General features: G+C 52.5%; 2 protein-coding genes and 1 non-coding gene across 3 annotated transcripts; 1 reads left to right on the top strand and 2 right to left on the bottom strand.

Moving 5' to 3' along the window:
- Positions 1 to 9,590: 9,590 nt before the first annotated feature.
- On the bottom strand, positions 9,591 to 9,697 carry LOC117038595 (U6 spliceosomal RNA). Its single transcript, XR_004425688.1, has one exon. It is a non-coding gene; the product is annotated as a U6 spliceosomal RNA (small nuclear RNA).
- Positions 9,698 to 11,254: 1,557 nt separating this feature from the next.
- Positions 11,255 to 15,222, top strand: LRRC25 (leucine rich repeat containing 25). The gene is made up of 3 exons (XM_033133417.1): positions 11,255 to 11,371; positions 11,926 to 12,722; positions 14,735 to 15,222. The coding sequence occupies exons 2-3, from the start codon at positions 11,935 to 11,937 to the stop codon at positions 14,874 to 14,876; spliced, it is 930 nt and encodes a 309-aa protein (XP_032989308.1). The 5' UTR covers positions 11,255 to 11,371; positions 11,926 to 11,934; the 3' UTR covers positions 14,877 to 15,222.
- Positions 15,223 to 15,715: 493 nt separating this feature from the next.
- GDF15 (growth differentiation factor 15) lies at positions 15,716 to 18,733 on the bottom strand. The gene is made up of 2 exons (XM_033134037.1): positions 18,470 to 18,733; positions 15,716 to 16,969 (listed from the first exon to the last, which is right to left on the bottom strand). Exons 1-2 carry the CDS (start codon positions 18,711 to 18,713, stop codon positions 16,326 to 16,328), a joined length of 888 nt encoding a protein of 295 aa, XP_032989928.1. The 5' UTR covers positions 18,714 to 18,733; the 3' UTR covers positions 15,716 to 16,325.
- Between the last annotated feature and the right edge of the window lie 921 nt (positions 18,734 to 19,654).

Below are 19,654 nucleotides of genomic sequence, written 5' to 3'. Positions count from 1 at the left end.
TCTTAGAGGCAGCCCCCCCACGCCCAGTACGGGAATCCCCCCACACACTCAGGCCTGCAGGCAGGCGGAAAGTCGGGAGTCACTGGGGTTCCAGACTGGCGAAGAGGAAGGGAAGGGCCAGGCCGGCGCCAGCTCCGCCTCCATCCCGAGGGGCCCCAACCGGGGGGTGGGGGGGACGCCAGCCCTACCCACTTCCTGTCCAGCCGGCCGTCCCCTCCCCCAGCTTCCTCTCCCGCGGGCCTCCCAGCCCCGCGAGCGAAAAAAAAAGGAGCCCGCGCAGTGCGCTAATAGGGGCGCGGCGCCAGGAGCTGGGGACTGTCCAGCACCCGGGGGTCCACCGGGGAACGTGGGCGTTAAGGATATCCTCATCCTAGGGCCCGCTCCCGCCACCAATTGCCAGTGCCTACTCCCAACGAGGCCCAGAGAGGATGTTGCTCGCTCGAGTCACACAGCGTATTTCTGACAGCTGGGACTCCAAGGCCCCACAGACGCCACCCCCTCCCCCGCCCCTTCGTTTATCTCCTAATGCTCCGTGGCTCCCCAAGATTCTGTGTGCTCCGGGCAGGTCCCTCGCCCTTTCTGGGCCTCGGTTCCTTAAGTCGATATTGTCTCCCGCCACAGAAACATTTATTGAGCGCCTGCTGTGTGCTGGGCTCTGGGGACTCAGCCGGGACACGTTGCTACTGCTTTTGAAGCAGCGGATCTGATGGGGAAAGAAGGCAGTCAAAAGCTGGCGAGTTAGTAGGATAATTTCACAGAGAGCCACGTGCTGGGCAGAGGGAAGGGTCCCCGGTGGAGGGGACGGGGCAACGGCAGGGTCCGCTGGGCTCCCGCGGTCCTGCGAGCTGCAAAGGGCAGGCGCCGCGGGCGCGAGCGAGGAGCGCGGTTCTCATGGCAACCTGGACGGATCTCCAAACAGCCTCGGCGCCGGCGGAAAAGTCCTAGAAAGGCGGGCTTTGGGGCCCACGCGGCGTCTGGGAAGCTGAGCCGCGCGAACTTCCAACCAAGGCGCATGTATTGCAAGAGCAGAACCCACAGAAAGGGGCCCCCCACCCATGCGAAGGAGGAGCATGGGGGGAAAGGAACATTTTTTTCATAAGGGGAGGGGTGGATCCGAAAGATCTGGAAGCAGAATGTTCAGACTGCAGTCACAGCAAATTCATAGGCCCTGAGGTGGGCACATGGTTCAGGTGTTGGAGGCAGACCGAGGAGGGTGGTGTAGCTAGAGCAGGGGAAAGAGGTGGGAAATGATGGCTGGGAGGGCAGAGGAGGCCATCCACTCCCGAAGGGGATGAGTTGGAATTTGTGCTAAAAGCAATAGGGAGCCAGGGGAAGCTGTGAGGCCCGGCCCCAAGGGGCGGGATCTGCGTCAGGATTTTAAGAACCTCCATGGGGCTGCCAGGTAGATTGGGAAGATGTGGAGGCGGCAGGGAGGTCGTCGCCCCGGGAAGAAGCGCAGGTAGACAGAAATGGACCATGGGCCAGCTCAGGGGCCTGGGAGGGGGTTCTTAAGCCAAGAGGGTGAAGAGTCAAGGCTGGATCCCAGACCTGTGACCCCTTCGCTGGCTCCCGGCCACTCCCATGTGGCTGTGCGAAGATTGCAGCCCTTAGCTGGGTCTCTTAGGACCACCAACGACCCCTTCAAACCTCACCCCGCGGGGTCGGGGACCCGTGCCTGGGGTAGCCCAAAGCAGGCTCTGTTTGTGAGGCAGGAAGACTGCCCGGAGGAGGGTCTGTCCCGCCCGTCACTCTCAGACCCACCCTTCACGGGTCCACCTCCTGGCCTTTGCACTGGCTGCTCTAGCCGCCTGGAGCGCTCTTTTTCTGGCTCCAGGCCTGGCCTACTCTGGCTCCTTCTTCTTTGGCCCGACTGTTTTCCTTCCCACCCCCTTCCCTTTCCTCCTAGCCCTCCCTGGCCACATCCCGCAGATTCCAGGTTCAGCACCAGCCTGGGTCGGACTTGTCACTGTTACGTTATGATAAAATAATGCATCAAGTAGTCTGTTGGCAGCTTTGCCTCCCTTTGGATGGGCCCTCCTTGTGGACACAGCCTTGGGGCCAAGAATATGTTGCAAGAGTCTTTGAGGAAGACTGGTTTGGGTTTTCCTGATGATGTTTTTTCCTCTCCACAGGAGGCCCCCCTCATCATTAAAGTGGGGAACTTTGGAAGGGGCCAGGATCTGGGCTAGGCACCCCTGCAGCCCTCTAGCCCTCCTCAGCCTTTGCATTGGAGGGGGCCACAGCTGGGAGCAGGGTCTGTGCCATGAGACATTTCCTTTCAGAGCTGTAATTATGGGTAATTTTCTAATTGCAACACAAAAATTAAAACCCAAACAACACAGGAGTGGAGAAGCCACAGCAGCTGGTGAGCACAGGGGTGGGCTGGGGCACTGGGTGGGAGTTCCAGCCCAGAAGGGGTGGGAGCAGGGTCCCCAGTCCCCGGGAGGGGGGCGGTTAGGGTGGGGGGAAGAAGCACAGTCTGAGGGTCATTTAGACAGCATGGACTCCTTGGAGAGCCAGCCACCACTTGGAGCCTCAGTATTCTGAAATGGGGATTACACGCCAAGACTGGTCACCTGGAAATGGAAGTCTCAGATGGAGGATCTGGGCCTGAGTTTGAACCCTGGCTGCACCTATCCTGCTGTGTGGCCTTGATCAGGAGCCAACTGAACCTCAGCCCAGCCCAACCTACAGGTGCCCTGCGCCCTGTTCATCCTCCACAAGCCCGCACACTGCCCTGCCTCCAGCACTTTCCATGACTCTCTCTCTGCCATGCACTTGAAATCCAGAATCAAACTAGTCATCTGGAACCTAAGTACCCAGCACCTCATGGGAAAGGCAGCATTTCTTCTCCCCATGCTACAAATGGGGAAACTGAGGCTCAGAGAGGCACGAAGGGAGTCATGTGGGTGACCCAGAAGGAGCACCCCACTCACCAAAGTGCCCTCAGTGTCCTGGCTGGGTTTGGGACACTTACCCTGGGAAATCGGAGGCACTTTATGGGAACCTCAGGCCTGGGGGGGAGGGGCAGGGAAGAAAGGAATGGAGGTGGGAGAGTCTATAGCTGCAGAGAAAGTTCTGCAGGTAAAACAGAGGTCAGAACAGGAAAGCAACTTGCCCCAGGACACATAGCAAAAAGTGGAGGCCCCACTTTGGGGTGCCCTGGCAGCACTCCTCCCTCACCTCCTCTTGCCAGAGCCCCAGCCTCTCGTGGTGGAGGAAAGCATTTCCATTGCATTCTAAGGACCCACTCTCCCTCTGGGCTATACAGGAGGAGGAGTCTTTTCTGCCCCTGCCCCTTTTGGGACCCTCAGCTTAACAACAATGAGGAGTGGATGCTTGCTAAAGCACCAGAAACTGGGCACTTTTTGTCTATGATTCTGTTGCATGCACGTAGCTCATTCCCACCCCAGGGCCTTTGCACAGGCTGTTCTTGCTTGGAACACATTCTGCATGATCGGTTTCTCTTCCTCCTTTAGGCCTCAGCTCCTGTGATATCTCCTTAGAGAGGCCCTGCAGTGTTCTGGGTCACATTGTCCTGTTGGATTTTTCTGAAAATCTTGTTTTTACACATTGATTGCCATGTTCTCTGTAATTCATGAATTCCATGACAGCAGGGAATTTGAATGCTTTCTTCAATGCTGTGTCCCTAGCGCTTAGAACAAGGCTTAGCACAGTAGGCACTTAATAAATACCTGTTGATGAACTAAAAATTATCAATGTCCCCTCTATGCTGGGGTCTGAGGCCTCTAGTGTCCTTAGAGGTGTCAGCCTGAGGGCCACACAGACTGTCATGACCCTCCTGTGGCCAGGGTGGGGTGTGGGGGGGTCAGAAGATTGAAGAACCAATTTTCTACCTCTGCCAATGCCATATGCGCCTGCAGTCCCGAGCATGAGCACACGAGGGCAGAAGCGACCCGCAGGTCCAATTCCTGAGGGTCCCAGCAGGCTCCCTGGTGCCCTTTTGGAGCAGCTCTTGAGATCCCAAGTTTCAGGCTTAGAATCTAGTTGGCTTCTCTTGACTGACCTTGCCCGTGCCTCCAAGTGAACATCCAAATATATGTTTACACATTTATGTATAAAATAACTTCATGGCAAAAAAAGAAGAAAAAATCATCCAGTTCTCCCACTAGCCTCCAAAAATCTTGCTCTCATTTTTTTTTTTTTAAAGATTTTATTGGGGAAGGGGAACAGGACTTTATTGGGGAACAGTGTGTACTTCCAGGACTTTTTTTCCAAGTCAAGTTGTTGTCCTTTCACTCTTAGTTGTGGAGGGCGCAGCTCAGCTCCCAGTCCAGTTGCCAGTTGCTAGTTGCTAGTTGCAGGGGGCGCAGCCCACCGTTCCTTGCCGGCAACCTTGTGGTTGAGAGCCCATTGGCCCATGTGGGAATTGAACCAGCAGCCTTTGGAGTTAGGAGCATGGAGCGCCAACCTCCTGAGCCACCGGGCCAGCCCTTGCTCTCATTTTTAACTCTTACTTGCAATTTTTTTTCCTTTTTTTTCCTTTTTGTTTTTTGTTTTTCCCTTCGAGAGGCCTTCCTTGACTAAACCCCAAAGTATCAACTGTCCTCTCTGGCTGTCTGAATACCCCATACACTCAGTTTAATTATTTCTCAACAGCACTATTATTTCCTAACCTCCTTTAAGTTCGCTGATTTACGATTCATCATCTCCTCCACCGAAATGTCATCTCCCTAAGGGCAGGAGTTCTGCTGCATCCAGTAGGCACTCAATAAATATTTGCGGAACAAACAAAATTTTACCAAAAGTAAAATAAATCAAACCTAGAAAATAAAGCTAAATACACTCCTCAGCCCCCACACACCCACGCAATAGCTATCACGAAGTCAAGCCCACATCTGTGTATCCACGAGCACCCTGGAGAGTCACTGTGTGCCATGCAAAGGGTGCAAAGGCTCTGCACACCCTTCCAGGTAGATGCAGACAAATGCGGCTTGTCTCTGAGCCTCGTGGTCAACCACACAGATTCAGAGCTGACCCTCAAGGGCTGTAGAACCTTGGACAAGCTATTCAAACACACAGCGCTTCAGTTCCCCGGGTCTTAAAATGGGAGCAATGACAGTTTTTATCTCAAGGGGCTATTGTGACGATTACATCACTTAATAATAATTAAATAGCCAGTGCCTGGCTGCTGCTATTTATAATGAAATGTAATTATATATTATAATACACTTATTTATTTATACATATTTCATTATATATTAATATATTATATACTTATATATTTACTTACATAATTATATATAATAAACTTAAAATGTTTTTACATTCTAACTGCTTTATAGCATTATTTTTTTAATTGTGAGATAAATGATTATCATTTTTTTATTGCCATCCCCCCACCACCCTCCCCTTTGGCAACCATCAACTTTTTCTCTATCTATGGGTCTGTTTCTGTTTTGTTTTGTTTATTCATTTATTTTGTTTATTTAGATTCCATACATAAACGAGCTCCTACGGTATTCCCTTATAGCACTTCACCTATATTACTTTGGGGACGCCGAGAAGCAGCCCTATGACCCAAACTCAAGAGCAGAATTATTTCGGAGGTCACTCCAGGAAGCCCTGGTCGCGGTGAGGAGAGAAGGCGCCCTGCAGGGGGCGCCGGCGAGCAAGTTCCCCGGGTCTTGGGTTCCCAGGGGACCCCCACACCACGCCCACCCCGGGAGACCACATAACGCCTGCGCCTCATAGATGCCCTATCCGAGGGACCAGGAGCTGGGGCGTTTAAAATCAATTATTTCATCTGTGGTAGAGGGCTGCTCCCAGGAGAGCCCTGTGGGCAGGCAGCGTGGCCTCTCGTGGCCAGAGCAGCAAAAGTGCTATCTGGCAGGTGGAACACCTTTGCTGACCGCACTCGCCTAAATGTCACATTTTGTTTGCCCAAACCCCTCCCAAAAGTATTCAGTGGCTTCTCAAATTTTACTATAACCAATGAGGCCATGTAACCTCAAATAAGGTCTTTTTGCATCATTAAAAATCAAGGCTTACCTTCTGAATTAGAGTTTTGTGCATCTGTGAACCATCATTTACTCCTCCATGGGACACTCAGCTGGTGTATTGGTCATACATGTTCCCAGCACCAGACACGTGCTCACGTTCGTCTGCTTCCTAGCCCTTCACAGCCACCATACATGGTGGTTACTGTCCTCGTTTTAAGAAGAGGAAGCCAGGAGCGGCACAGAGAGGTTAAGGTACTGTCCCCAGGTCACACAGCAATGAAGTGGCCAAGCAGATTTCAGTCGTCGTTTGCTGAACGAATGCATGGATTGTCTGCAGTCGCCTACGTCTGCCCAAGTTCCAGGATTGCTCCAAGTTGGATTCGCTGCCCCAGCCCAGCTCTTGGTTATCACACCGATTTTCTGTCCTGACCTGCTGGCTCCAGAGCCCCTCAGATGCCTGAAGATCCCCAGGCCCCCTAAATGGCCTTTCCTGCTGGGTCAGGCTGCACCCCACCCTCTCATGTGGGAGACAGGACTGGGACTGTAAGGGAAAGCAGAGTTTCAAAGGCTGTCAGGAGAGAATGGAGATGGCAGGAAGCCGAGATGGGGGCTGGGCTAGAGAGTCTAGGGGCTCCTGGGGACAGGGCCCAGACTGAGACTTCCCCCAGCACAAGGTGGGCACAAGGAGATCAGAAGGTGTTGGGAGAATGTCGCTGAATTGAGGGGGCCACACATTGGTGGCCCTGTGGCTGGGTTGCCCCAGGGAACTCCCTGTCTATCTCTGTCTTTGCTCCTCTCTGAGGGTCTCTGGAGCTCTCTGTGCTGACAGGCTGGCCCTGCCTAGGACTCAGGCCGGGGACCTGCTCAACCTGTGCCAGGCAGGCAGCAGAGGGAGTATGAAGATGTGCTCTCCAGAAGCTTCTGGCTCTCCTCAGCCACGGTGGGGGCCAGCGGAGCCCAGAGCTCCCTCTCGTCCACAGGAGAGGCAGCTGAGGCTGCAGCAGGAGACCCAGACCCCAGGCCCGTCAGACCCCCAATATGCTCCAGACCCCCAAGCCCCAGGACCTAAGTCTTCCAAAGTCCAGAACCTCCAGATGTACAAAACTCCCTGCCCCCAGGTTCCCCAGACCCACCTCCAGAACCCACTATCCCAGGCCTGCCTCTCCCCTTCCCCTTTTCTCTCCCCTCCCCCTTCCCCCACAGCCCAAGTCTCTGGGGCTTCCTCATTTCTTCATTTCCTCCTATTCTAAGAAGCGTCAGTGCTGGACGCTGCCAACTCCTCCCAGGGATGGCCACCTGTCCCGAGGCCCGTGGCCTAAAGCCTGAGTGTCTTCCTGAGTATCTTCTGTGTGTTTGCTGGCATCAATGTTTTTTGTTTTTCTGTTTTATTTTATTTTATTGGGGAATATTGGGGGGGAATATTGGGGGGAATATTGGGGAACAGTATGTTTCTCCAGGGCCCATCAGCTCCAAGTAGTTGTCCTTCAATCTAGTTGCGGAGGGCGCAGCTCACTGGCCATTGTGGGAATCGAATTGTCAACACTGTTGTTCAGAGCTCCTGCTCTAACCAACTGAGCCATCCGGCCGCCCCGATGATCTCAGTGTTTTAGTTGAATGTGTTGACAACAATTTCCATTCACACGAAATGATAGGATCCTAAAATAAAAAATATTAAATTGTATACAGTGTGGTTCTCCCTCCCACTAAGAGGTTACTATAGGTATTTGTGGTTTTTTGTGTGTTTCATCCAAAGTTGCTTTAGGCAAATGAAATCTAGATGATGATGATGAAGATGATGATGATTTGCTGTGGGGACAGAGGCAGGAGTGCAGTTTCCAGGCTCTCGGCCTCATGTGGAAAGGTGCTGGCTCAGGTAGTAAATGGCCATCAGCTGTGATTGGATGGCCATCAGCTGTGGCTAGTTGGCCGTCAGCTGTAACCAGTGAGCCATTGGCCACTAATATAACTGCCATGGCTACGCTAGTAGAAAATGGGGGGCCTAGCAAGAAGATGGTGGCTGAGCCAGCAAGAACGGATTGTAGTTAGCACGGTGAATTGCAGCTAGCAAGTGAGGTCGGTTGTAAGAGAAGTGGACGACAGGTTACGGATAGTGTGGCTCCTGCTTCCTGTGTCTCCTACCCAGACGCCAGCGAGAATATAGTGACTCCCCTATCTATGGCTCCGTTGGTGTTCCTTTTTGGCCTCACCATGTCCTGCATTCTTATGTGGGGAGCGGGACCAGAGACCCAGCATGACACCCGGCATGACATTTGCCTTTTTCAGTTAACATTTTCTCTTGGAGACATCTGCTGTCACCCATCCCACCTTCCACTCCAGGGTTTTTGCAGAGGCTGTTCCATACTTTGGATGCCCTTCCCCCACCTCCTGACTTAATAAGCTCCTTTATCCTTCTCAATAAGGGCTCCCTTGATCTTCCCATTAAAAAGTTACCACCTTCCCTGCTGGATTCTCAACTTTATTATTCTCTGCATCACTCCCAAACACCTGTTACGTATTTTTCTGATGGATCCTGCCTGTTGCCTGTTTCCCTGATAGCTACAAGAATCCCACAGAACAGGGATTTTGTCTGCTTTATTCATCGCTGTATCTACAGCTCCTAGCCCAGTGCCTGGCACACAGTAGGAGATTCACAAAGGTTTGTGGAGGAAAGGAATGAATCTTTCCTTACTGGTTCATAGAGATCTATAATTTCATTTTCATAAACTCTGTGGCACCACCCAGGATGCATGAATTATTATTGATCTAACCAATCCCTTAGGTTGTTTCCATTTATTTATTTATATATATATATATATATATATATATATATATATATAACATTGTTGCAATACATCATCTCATAGCCCTGTCATCTTTTGCCTTCTCTCTTTTTTTTATTATGCAAAATACACTTAACATAAAATTTACCATTTTAAAGCAAACAATTTAGTGGCATTTAATGCATTAACAATGTTGTGCAACCAGCACCTCTATCTAGTTTCAGAACATTTCCATCACCCCAAAAGGAGACCCCATCCCCATTAGCAGTTACCCCATAACTCCTCCTCCCCCAGCCCCTGGCAACTACTAATCTGCTTTCTGTCTCTATGGATTTGCCTGTTCTGGACATTTCGTATAGATGGGATCATACACTACGTGACCTTTTGTGTCTGGCTTCTTTTACTCAGCATGTTTTCCAGGTTCATCCACGGTGTAGCATGTCAGTGCTTCATTCCGTGTTTTTTTTTTAAAGATTTTTATTAAAATATAACTAACATACAATAATATATTAGTTTCAGATGTACACCGTAGTTATTCACCATTTGTATACCTAAAGAAGTGATCACCATAAGTCTAGCAACCATTTGACACTGTACCACGCTAACCCAATATTAGTGACTATATTCCCTATGCTGGACATTACATCCCATGACTTATTTGTTTTTTTAAATTTTATAATAGTTTCAGGTGTACAGAGCAGTGAGTAGGCATTTGTATAATCTATGAAATGATCCCTCTCATCTGACACCCTACATAGTCTTTACAACATTATTGATTATATTCCCCATACTGTATTTCACATCTCGTGACTATTTTGTGACTACCAATTTGTACTTCCTAATCCCTTAAAATATGAAACACTTCCCAAATTTTTGTGTCATTCTTGCACAGGGGTCATGCTGATCTTTTCTGTATTGTTCCAATTTTAATCTATGTGCTGCTGAAGCGAGCACAGCTTCATTCCTTTTTATGGCCGAGTAATATTCCACTGTGTGCATGGAACACGTTGTGTTTATCCTTCATCAGTTCACATCCCTGTCATTTTGCAAACATGCAGATATTTGGGAGAGTGCCCCAGTGGGATTATTGGGTCAGCAGGCACAAGTGTTCATGATTCTGGCGCACTGTGTCAGGGTGCCTGCCATGGGGGTGGCACCACGGATGCTTCTCCAGCAATGCGTGGAGTTACCTGTTTCTCCACAGCCCGGCCAGCACAGGGTGTTATCAGACTTTTGAATTTTTGCCGATCTGATAGGTGAAGACAAACGGTACCTCAGAGTTGTTGTGATTTGCATTTTCTTATTAGGAGTGAGTAGCTTTGGGTGTGTTGAAGAACAACTTGCAGTCCTTTCTGCAAAGTCTCAGTTCAAAACCTTTGGTATTGACTCCTCTGAGTTTGGAGATGGAAAGGGGCAGAGTCTGAGGAGAGAGGGAAGGGGGCAGGGAGCGGACTGCAGCCTCCCAAAGTCTGTTGGCATTTATTGCATTTTACAGATGTGGAAACTGAGGCAGGGAATAGAATGGAACAGAACCTGATCTGTCTGATGCCAGGAGCACCAGTGAGTCTGAGACCCTCTCCCAACCCATCCCTGCCCACTCCCTTCTCAATCTCACTTTTGTCACTATCCCGCAGAGGACCTTGGCCTCCCTCTGAAGTTCTCCACCTTCAGATCTCAGGCTCACTCCAGATAAATCTCGTGACACCGTGCCCCTCCCCTGCTCACACATCTGCCCTGGCCCTGGAAATAAGCCCCACTCTCAGCCTGCCTTCACGGCTTGTGCTGCCACCCCCACCCCATCCCGGCAATGCCCGGCCACTCCACTCCTAACCACAGATCCCAGCACCCATGCTTTCCCAAGTGGCAGGGCCTTTGCTTCTGTTGTGCCTTCTGCCTGGACCTGCGATGTATTCATTTCTGCCTACCATTGCAACTCATCCTCCAAGCCCCAGACTCAATGTCCCCTCCCCCAGGGAACCCCCCTGACCACCCCCAGCATGGAGGTGTCATTGTACATGAGCGAGAACCCTGACTCTGTGGGGGAGGCTAGGAGCTTGGAGAGTCAAAGGCAGATAGATTCTAGGAATCCTTAGCAAACTTCTACCCATGTATTGAAGCCTCAATTTTCATGTCTTCTCCTCCAGGAAGCCTTCCAGGACTCTGCCTCTCCCTCTAGCCTTGCTCTGACTCCATGGAACCGGGGGTGTCTATGTCCAGCTCTGTCCTCTCCCAAGACTGGGTGTTCCTTGAGAACTGGGCCAGGGCTGAGGCCTCTTGGGGGCCCAGCATGGGTGATGTTTGTTGAATAAATAAATGAATGCATGGATTGGGAGTCAACTGAGCTGAGACTAGGAAGTGAGTTGATGAGGTAGCTGTCAGTGGGGTGTTAATTAGGGTTAACTGGGTTTCCACAAGAGGGAAGTGGGACACCCCTCCCCCTCTGGTGAGAACCCTGGGCCTGGAGGCCTTGCAGGGGGCGGGTCTTCTCTGGGTCTTCTTCATTCTTATCCTCTGCGCTCCGCCAAACACCAGTTCCTCTTCCTCTGCATAGCTGGGTACAGAGTCTGCGAAGCGCCAGAGACCACAGAGGATCCAGGAAGGTGTGGGCCACTGTGGCCCTGCGTCCAGGTGAGCCACCACACAGCCCCTCCGCGCTTGAGCCTGCCAGCACCGCCCAGATAAAGGCGTGGCGGTGGGACCACAAAGCTAGGACAGAGGCTAGAACTGGGTTCTGTGCAGGGGCGGCAAAACTGAGCTGGCGGACCCCCTTTCAACAGCCTCCACTCCACCCACTCCAGCCCACGACTCCCAGCCACCGTCAGTTCGTGGGCGGGGGCAGTTTGCAGGGCAACCGCTCACTTGCATATGGTATCCTCTTGGCCAATGAAACCGCCCGAAACGTTGGGGAACTAGGCCAAGCCCAAGGGGCTCATCTGGGAGAAGGGGAAGGGGCTGCCAGGGTTAGGTCTCCTCCGCCCTCCGGGCATACGGTTATGTACCCATTCTCTGGAGCGGAGGCCGGAGCCAGCCATCAAGGGGACAACAAGTAAGGGGCAGCCTATTACCAGAAGTGGCCTGAGCTGTTCTGACCTATAAATAAAAAGCAATAATAAACTCAAGTGGGGAGGGTGACAGTGACCACAGGCTGAGGTCAGGGCTTGGATTCTGGTGTCTCTGCCTAGGTTGCTTGAATGGGGGGTGCCCTAGCATGGGTGCTGTTGTTGCCGCTGCTGCTGCTGCAGGTTCCAAGTAGCCACGGATTGTCCTGCAATGTGTCCTCGGTGGACACGGACTGGACCAGGGAATTCACAGAAACATGCTTGAACTTCAGTGGTCAACGCTTGAGCCTGCCCCAGAACAGGTCTCTGCAGGCCACCAACGTGGTTCTCCTTGACCTCTCTGGGAACAACCTTCGAGAGCTCCGGTGGTTGTTCTTTTCTCGCCTGGAGAAGCTGCAGATCCTGAATGTGACAGACAACCCCCTGGACCGTGTGGAATCAGAGCTGGCAGAACGCTGCGACCTTGACCTGAGGGCTGATTGCCGCTGTGTCCTCAAGTCCTGGCACAAATTCCGGCAGGACAACTGCTCTGGCCAGCTGCCTCTGCAGTGCCTGGACCGAAGCACTGGTGCCTGGCACAACCTCTCCACCTTCCTGGAGAACAGTAGCTGCGCCTCTGGCCTGGCCCCAACGACCATTGGGGCACTGGCGGCGGGTGGAAGCCTGCTCCTTGCACTTGTCATTGCTGGTCCATTGCTGGCCTGGAGATTTCGGGCAAGCTGGGTATCCAGGAGCCGGGATCTGGGAAAAATGTCTGCTGCTCACGATGGTTCCAGGCCCGGCTCAGGCCGGCAGTCAAGGTACAGTAGCCGGAGTCTCAACCCTAAGCAGCCAGCGGCCACCCTGCCCAGCCCCTCGTCTGACTATGAGAACATGTTCATGGGCCAGCCATCTGCCGGGCCTCAGTGGACCAAACACGGGTGAGTTACTCACACACATTTGCCTACAAAACTCTGGAGCCAGACAACCAGGGTTCAAATCCTAGCTCTGCCTCTTGCAGGCTGTGTGATCTTGGGCAAGTAGTTTCCCCTCTCTGGGCCTCAGTTTCGTTACCTATAAAATGGAATAATTGCAGCCCCCTCTTCATGACAAAGAAACCCAGTTTCTGGCCACCAAGAAAGGGGAGAGAGAAGGCAAGTGCTCCAGACAGAATGGGGGCTCTGTGGTAGCGATCAACAGCGTGGGCGCAGATCTCTTGTGACCCAGAGCAGTCCCTGAAGCTCCATTTCCATCTCTGTGTAATGGGGACAGCCATCCCCCATCTGCCTTAGACATGTGGGAGATGCTAAGAAAGCCATCTGTGTCCGTCTCCCCACAAAAAGCCCCGACACCGCTAGATCTGGCTGGGCTTAGATAGATGTGTTCAACTTTTCATGGTTGGATGAGGAATTGAGGGAATTTCAAGGGGAGGCACCTGCGGGGACAAATGCCACGAGGTGGGAGAGAACAGAGAATCTGCTGTGAATGGGTTTAGAGGTAGCAAGACATCAGAGCTCAGACTCAAGCAGTAAGGGAACAGGGTCCTGGCTGGGTTTGAGTGGTGGGATCCACATTTGGAGAAGCTGGTAGGAGCCTATTGATGAGAAATGAGAGAATATGCAAAGCAGATGTAAATACATAAGGCTTAAAAGCAGAAGTAGTTTATGGTAGGGATTTGAAGGAACTGGGCTTGCTAAGACAGCTGGTGCTCTGATGCTCGCCTTTGCCTCACTGTCACCAAGGGCTCAGGGCCAGTCTCTTCCAAAAGCATTTAGGATTGGAGGTGTCATTCCTACCCTACATTTTACAGAAAGGTAGGCTCTGAGAGGAAGGGAAAGACTTGCCCAAAGTCACACAGTTAAGTCAGAAGCAGAGGCAGGAAACTCTGACTCCCAATCCTGTCCATTGCCATACAACCATGTTTTTGGAGAAAATCATGCTAAAGTGTGAATGACTGATAGACACCACTTAAAGTAGCCTTTGTTATAAGAGAACTCAAGATGGGATTAGGTGGTTCTGGAGGCAGGAAAGTTCTTCTCTGGGGGTCTTGCCTACCATAGCTAGACATTTCTAAGAAGCACCTCCTTTCCTACCAATTCTATGGATGCAGAAACTGAGGCTCAGAGGCTTTTTATTATTATTATTGGGGAATATTGGGGAACAGTGTGTTTATCCAGAGCCTATCAGCTCCAAGTCACTGTCCTTCAATCTAGTCGTGGAGGGCGCAGCTCAGCTCCAAGTCCAGTTGCCGTTTTGTTCAATCTTAGTTGCAGGGGGCACAGCCCACCATCCCACGCGGGAATTGAACCGGCAACCTTATTGAGAGCTTGCGCTTTAACCAGCTGAGCCATCCAGCCGCCCCCTCCAGCAGCTCAGCGGCAACTTGTTGTCTTCAATCTGGCTGTGGAGGGCGCAGCTCACTGGCCCATGCGGGAATCCATCCGGCAACCCAGTTGTTCAGAGCTCGCGCTCTAACCAACTGAGCCATCAGCCCCCCGTGACTTATTTTTATATTGAGACCACAAAGTCTGCTGCTTCAGGGACCATGCTGGAAACATTTCCTACCTAAAGCAGCAGACACTGGCCCAGCCACTTGTGTCCATGTGAATGGTATGAGCAGAGCTTCCAGTTTTTCAAGAGGAAACTGAAGTCTAGATTTTAATGTGAAAAATGGGCAACCATCTCAACTTTAAGGAAGGAAAAAATGCTACTATGCTCAAGGGCTTTGGATCTCAGCATAACGATGCTGAATCCACAGAATCTTCCCTGACTCACTGCCCCCGACTTCCTTTCCTCAGAGAAAGTTGCAGGCTGGGAGAACACTGCCCTGTGTCTCGGTTTCCTCATTTGTAAATGTTAGGAGTGGACTCAGCCATCCTGAAATTTCTTTGCCCCTCAAAGCTGATGTGCTTACCCCGAGTGCTCCTCCCCTCCTGTCTGTTTCTCCCCACAGGACTCAGCACCCGTCAGAGGACAGTGACTTCTATATGAACTATGAGGACCTCTGCCAGGTCTCCCAGCCTGTCTACGGCAACCTGCAGTTCCCAGGCCAGGTCCCGCTGGATGAAGAGGAGTACGTGATAGCCGGCTGTTGAGCCTGTGACGGCCTCAACTCCAGCCTGCCCCCTTCCGGTGATTCGGGGCATTGCAGGTCTCCCCTGGCTTCAGTCTCCCAGTCTGAGGAATGGGAACAGAGAACTATCCTTGCAGCCCCCTCCCCAGCCTTCTGCTCTGTTCCTCAGCCCCCTGGACAGCTAGAAGGGGAAGAGGAGAGAGACCCCAATACAGATACAGGAGGTTCAAAGTGTGAACTCCGTTGTCACATTCCGGTTGGTCTGCAGACCGTGCTCAATAAACACTGTGGGGCTGACAAGACTGCTGGCTCCGAGGGAGAGAGTTCCTTTGGGTGGGGACTTCCTGAGCTCTCAAGAGGAGATCTCTATCTCAGACCCCTGGATTTCTCTCCAACCCTGATCCCTCCCCTCTGTCTCTCTCAGGTCCCCTTCCCAGGCACCTGGTATCGAGACTCAGCCCCCACGGCAGCCCATGCCAACCCCCGAGGGATCTTTGTAACTTATGAATTGAGACTGTGCCCCTCCCCTGCTCACACACCCACCATGGCTCCCCATTGCCCCTGGCTCCTCAGATTGGTACTTGAGGCTTGCCTGATCTAGCCCTGCCCACCTCACTGCCCTCTCCCATCTCTCTGCCCTTCTGGTCTGGGCCTCATCCCCACCAAGCCCGCCTCCCTCCTGGTATGGAAATGGCTTTATTTCCCTAAGCTATTTTCCATGCCATTCCTTTCGCCCAGAATGCCATCCCCTTCCTCTTTTTCTCACTTTTAAACATCCTAATACAGATGCAAAACTATGGCCAGGGTGTCAGGAGGCACGGGCCCAGGTCCTGACTCCCCCATTAATTCTCCGGGCCTCAGTTCCCCCATCTGTAAAACAGGGTGTTAGAATTGGTCTCTAAATCTGTTTTAGCTTTAATATACCAAAATATCTTAACTGGTCCAGAAACAGGAGTACTGAGAGATGAGGAGAGATGCTGAGAAACAGAGAAACAGGGAGCTAGAGAATCACAGAGACAGGAATTGATGTCCCAAACTGCCTTTGAGGCCCACTGGTGTCAGGAGCACCATCCAATTGCCTGTCATCTCCAAGAATGCCCTGTTGCCCATTTTCTGAACGCTCCCACTCACTCCTATACCAGCTCCCCAGTGAGAATTGAGGCCACGGAGGGGCGGGCTCTTCCCAAAGTCTCCAGCTCTATTTGGACATCACACGAGTCAGGTCAGACAGCTTCCTTTTTATTACCAGAGTTTAAATAAAGGCACCAGCCCTCCCCAGCCCTTCGGTCCCCAGGCTGCTAACCCCAATAAATTAATAATAAATACCAACTTTAAATACAGAGGTTTGGACGAGAGAGGGCAGATATCAGTGGTTAGAATAGGGTACTTCAGGTCCCACAAGCCCATTCGACAGGCAGGGACTGAGGTCAGTTACACTGCACAAGTGCCATCAGTGAAGCCCTAAAGCCGCTCATACGCAGTGGCAGTCCGTGGCCACGAGGTTGTCGTAGGACTTGAGTGACACGCGGCCTTGGCTGTCCCGGTGCATGAGCACCACCGGCTCGTAGCTGGAAGGCACGCAGCACGGCGGAGGCGCGGCCTCGGGCTTCAGCTGGTGCAGGCGCGCCTGCATTTGCGCGTGCATGTTAGCCGAACGGAACTGGCTCGGGCACGCGCCGCTGCACATGCGCAAGTCCAGCTCGCGCGGCGATATCACCCAGCCTTCCCAGCCCAAGTCTTGGAGCGACGCGCGCAGGTTCTTCAAGCTGCAGCAGCGCCCCTCTCCGAGAGGGCAGCGGTTCCGGAAGTGCGCATGTGCGCTGCGGCGCCCCCTTCCGGCGCGTGGCCACCAGTGCAGCTCCAGGCGGAGCTGTGCAGAGGGCAATGCTGCCAGCCACTGGTCAGAGGGCGCCAGCAGGTGCAGGCGGAGTGCGGGCGCCGGGGAGATTCCGAGAGCGAGCTGACGCTGCAGCGGCCGCGTCACGTCCCACGAGCCCGACTCTGTCGGGGACAGCCTGAGCAGGGCCTGATACAAGCGGGAGGCAGTGGGGAGCCCCATAGTCAGGTTGGCCAAGGGGATGTACAGGTATACGTGGGAGTCCGGCCCAAGTGTCACTGTGGAGAGAGAGGAAGGTAAGTCACCCACGAGCCTACTGTGTGCCGGGCGTGGGGGTGCCCAGGCACCGCCCTGTTTTATTTGGTTGTGTAACATTTCATCTCCCCTACTAGAATCTCAGCAGGGATTTGTCAGCCTAGTCTCGTTGGTGCTTAGTAAATACAGAGGGTGCCCAAAAAATGTATACACATGTTAAGAAAGGAAAAACTGTATTAACATTGTAATAGTCAATATATACCGATAACAAAAGATGAATACAAGTTACATTTGACTTCTGCAGTTATAAGAGGTGCTCAAAGTGGTTACCGTCAGCCTATGCATAAATTTTTTTTTTAAGGAGGACGCAACTCAGTGGCCCATGTGGGGATCCAACCCACAACCTTCGTGTTACCAGCACCACGCTCTAATCAACTGAGCTAACCGGCCACCCCAGTGTAATTTAATACAGTTTTTTCCTTTCTTAAAATGTGTATACATTTTTTTGGGCACCCTCTGTCTTTGCAGGAATTATTACATATTTGATATTTAGAGAGACTGGGGCTGGACCGCTGACTCCTCCTCCTCCTGCTGGCAAACAAAAACGTGTTTATTGAAGGACTACTAAGTGCCTAGCACTGGGGATACAGCAACCAGTCATTCTGTTTTCAACTCCTTGGGTCTGTGTTTTCTACCTGAGAAATGAAGGGTACCAGGCGCCCCGGGATTCGCAGATCCCCAGGCTGGTACAGCGTTGGGGATACTATGCGGACTGGGTTTTGAGTTGCTGCTTGAGCGCCACCTACCTGCTCACTAGGCTTAGACAGGGCAAGAGGTTTACCTGGTTTCTCACAGCACCAGTGGGATTAGGACCGGATAACAGACACCCTCTGACCTGACACCCTCTCCCCAACCCCTCCCAGTTCCTAGCGCAGCCCAGATCTCCTTCTGCCCTCTCCACCTCCTGGAACCACCGTGGAAGGCGCGAAAATACTCCCCTCTTTCAAGACACCTATCACTTGTGACCTTAGCGGTGCCTTGTCGCGCGCTTACATCATATTTGGAACCGGCCAGGGTTGGTTCTGCCCAACGCTGCGCACTGCTAGCTCCCGCCTACTCCACTCCTATCCCCCCCGCCCCGCTCCTGCATCTCTCCTCTTGGATCCCACCCACCCTCAACCCCAGTTACATCCAAGGACAGGGGCCGCGCCCCCTGCGGGACGTCATCTCTTGGCTCTCCCGGCTCTGTGAACCTTCTGGAGAGTCGCCGGCTTCTCTCGGCCTCAGTTTCCTCATCTGCTATCCGACGAGGTGTAACATCTCCAATTGGCTAAGTCTAGCTTTGTCCCGACGCAAACAGGGACGCTAGCTCCCCCATCAGCCTCGAGTGGGGGACGTTCTTGCCCATCTCACAGATGGGGAAACTGAGGCACGGCAGCATGCTCTATGACTCAGAAACACTGGTTAGATGATGGGAGCTGCCTGGGCGCGCAGTGGGGGGGTATGTCTGAGATTTCACTCACCCTCTGGGGTGAGTATCTGGACTTGAACAGCGGGGATGAGGTCAGGGTTCGAGTCTTCCCAGGTGTGGTTCCCTCGAAGCCTGGTCCGCAAATCTTCGAAGCGTTTCTGCAACTCCTGGAATGTGGAGACATTCGGACTGGAGTGCACGTCTGAGGGTTCTGGGAAGGCCTGGAGGTGCTCCTGGGCCAGAGACACAGCGTCTCCTGATGGCAGCCACGAGAGCGTCAGCAGCAGCCTCACCATCACGGAGCAGCACGGTGTCGGTGTCGTGGGTCGCTGCCTGGGCATAGCTGTGCTCCTTGTGCTCTGAGCTGGGACTGATCGGACGCTGCTAGCCTGGCCTTTATAGTTCCCGGACTTTGTCCGCCCCCGCCTGCCTGGTCCCGCCTGACGTGGATGCACAGTAAACATTCCAGGGACCACAGCTGGGCAGGGTCTGAAGCTGCTTTTCAGGAGGAGGTGCTTGGGGGGGGTGCTCCCGGGGAAGCTGGGGGGACCCCCACACCCACCCGCCTCTGAGCCTCAGTATCCTCTTCTGTAAAATGGGGATATCATCCCAGCTTGGTGGGCTGGTAAGAAGAATGATTTTCTGAGAGGACTTAATTACTGGGTGCTCAACTCTAGTGAGAGCTTAATAAGTGGCCTTCTTCCCCCATGCGGTTCCCTGTCTTCCCTGTTTGGTGAGGGCCAAAGGCTGAAGATGTTCAACAAAGCAGAGCAGAAAGGGCCAAAGAGCCATAAAGTGCAACCTGGGGCAGGTGGGCGGTGCTCTGAAGCCCCCTCCAGTCACCTCCTCAGATCTCTTGGGGGTTATCACAGGATAGCTGCTCATGCCTCCCAGATAGGAAGCCGCACAGAAAATGAACAGGAAAGTCAACATTTGAAAGTGAACAGTTCAGTGGCATTTAGCACATTGACAATGTTGTACAATCATCTTTTCCAGAACATTTATATCACCTCAAAAGGATACCCTGACCCAAGTAGCAGCCATCCCCCCTTCTTTATCCCCTTGCAGTCACTAATCTGTTTGTCAATGGATTTGCCTATTCTGGACATTCTACATTAAAATTCTGCACTCAGTTTCCAATGTAGGGGAAGGGGTTCCTCACACCAACAATTCTCCCACACCGGCTGGGTGTCCAATAATTCAACCCAATTTTGACACTAGCTACCTGGAGACAGCG

Source organism: Rhinolophus ferrumequinum, chromosome 18, assembly GCF_004115265.2.
Source record: "Rhinolophus ferrumequinum isolate MPI-CBG mRhiFer1 chromosome 18, mRhiFer1_v1.p, whole genome shotgun sequence".
In the NCBI taxonomy this organism is placed as follows: Eukaryota; Metazoa; Chordata; class Mammalia; order Chiroptera; family Rhinolophidae; genus Rhinolophus; species Rhinolophus ferrumequinum.
Note: the sequence above shows the minus strand (reverse complement) of the source record. Positions and strands in the feature narration are given on the sequence as shown.

Excerpts from the sequence above, each read along its gene's own strand:
- LRRC25 (XM_033133417.1), top strand. The coding sequence starts at position 11,935 with ATGGGGGGTGCCCTAGCATGGGTGCTGTTGTTGCCGCTGCTGCTGCTG. Across the intron at positions 12,723-14,734 it reads CCTCAGTGGACCAAACACGG|GACTCAGCACCCGTCAGAGG; the intron begins GTGAGTTACTCA and ends TTCTCCCCACAG.
- GDF15 (XM_033134037.1), bottom strand. The coding sequence starts at position 18,713 with ATGGTGAGGCTGCTGCTGACGCTCTCGTGGCTGCCATCAGGAGACGCT. Across the intron at positions 16,970-18,469 it reads CCAGATACTCACCCCAGAGG|TGACACTTGGGCCGGACTCC; the intron begins GTGAGTGAAATC and ends CTCTCTCCACAG.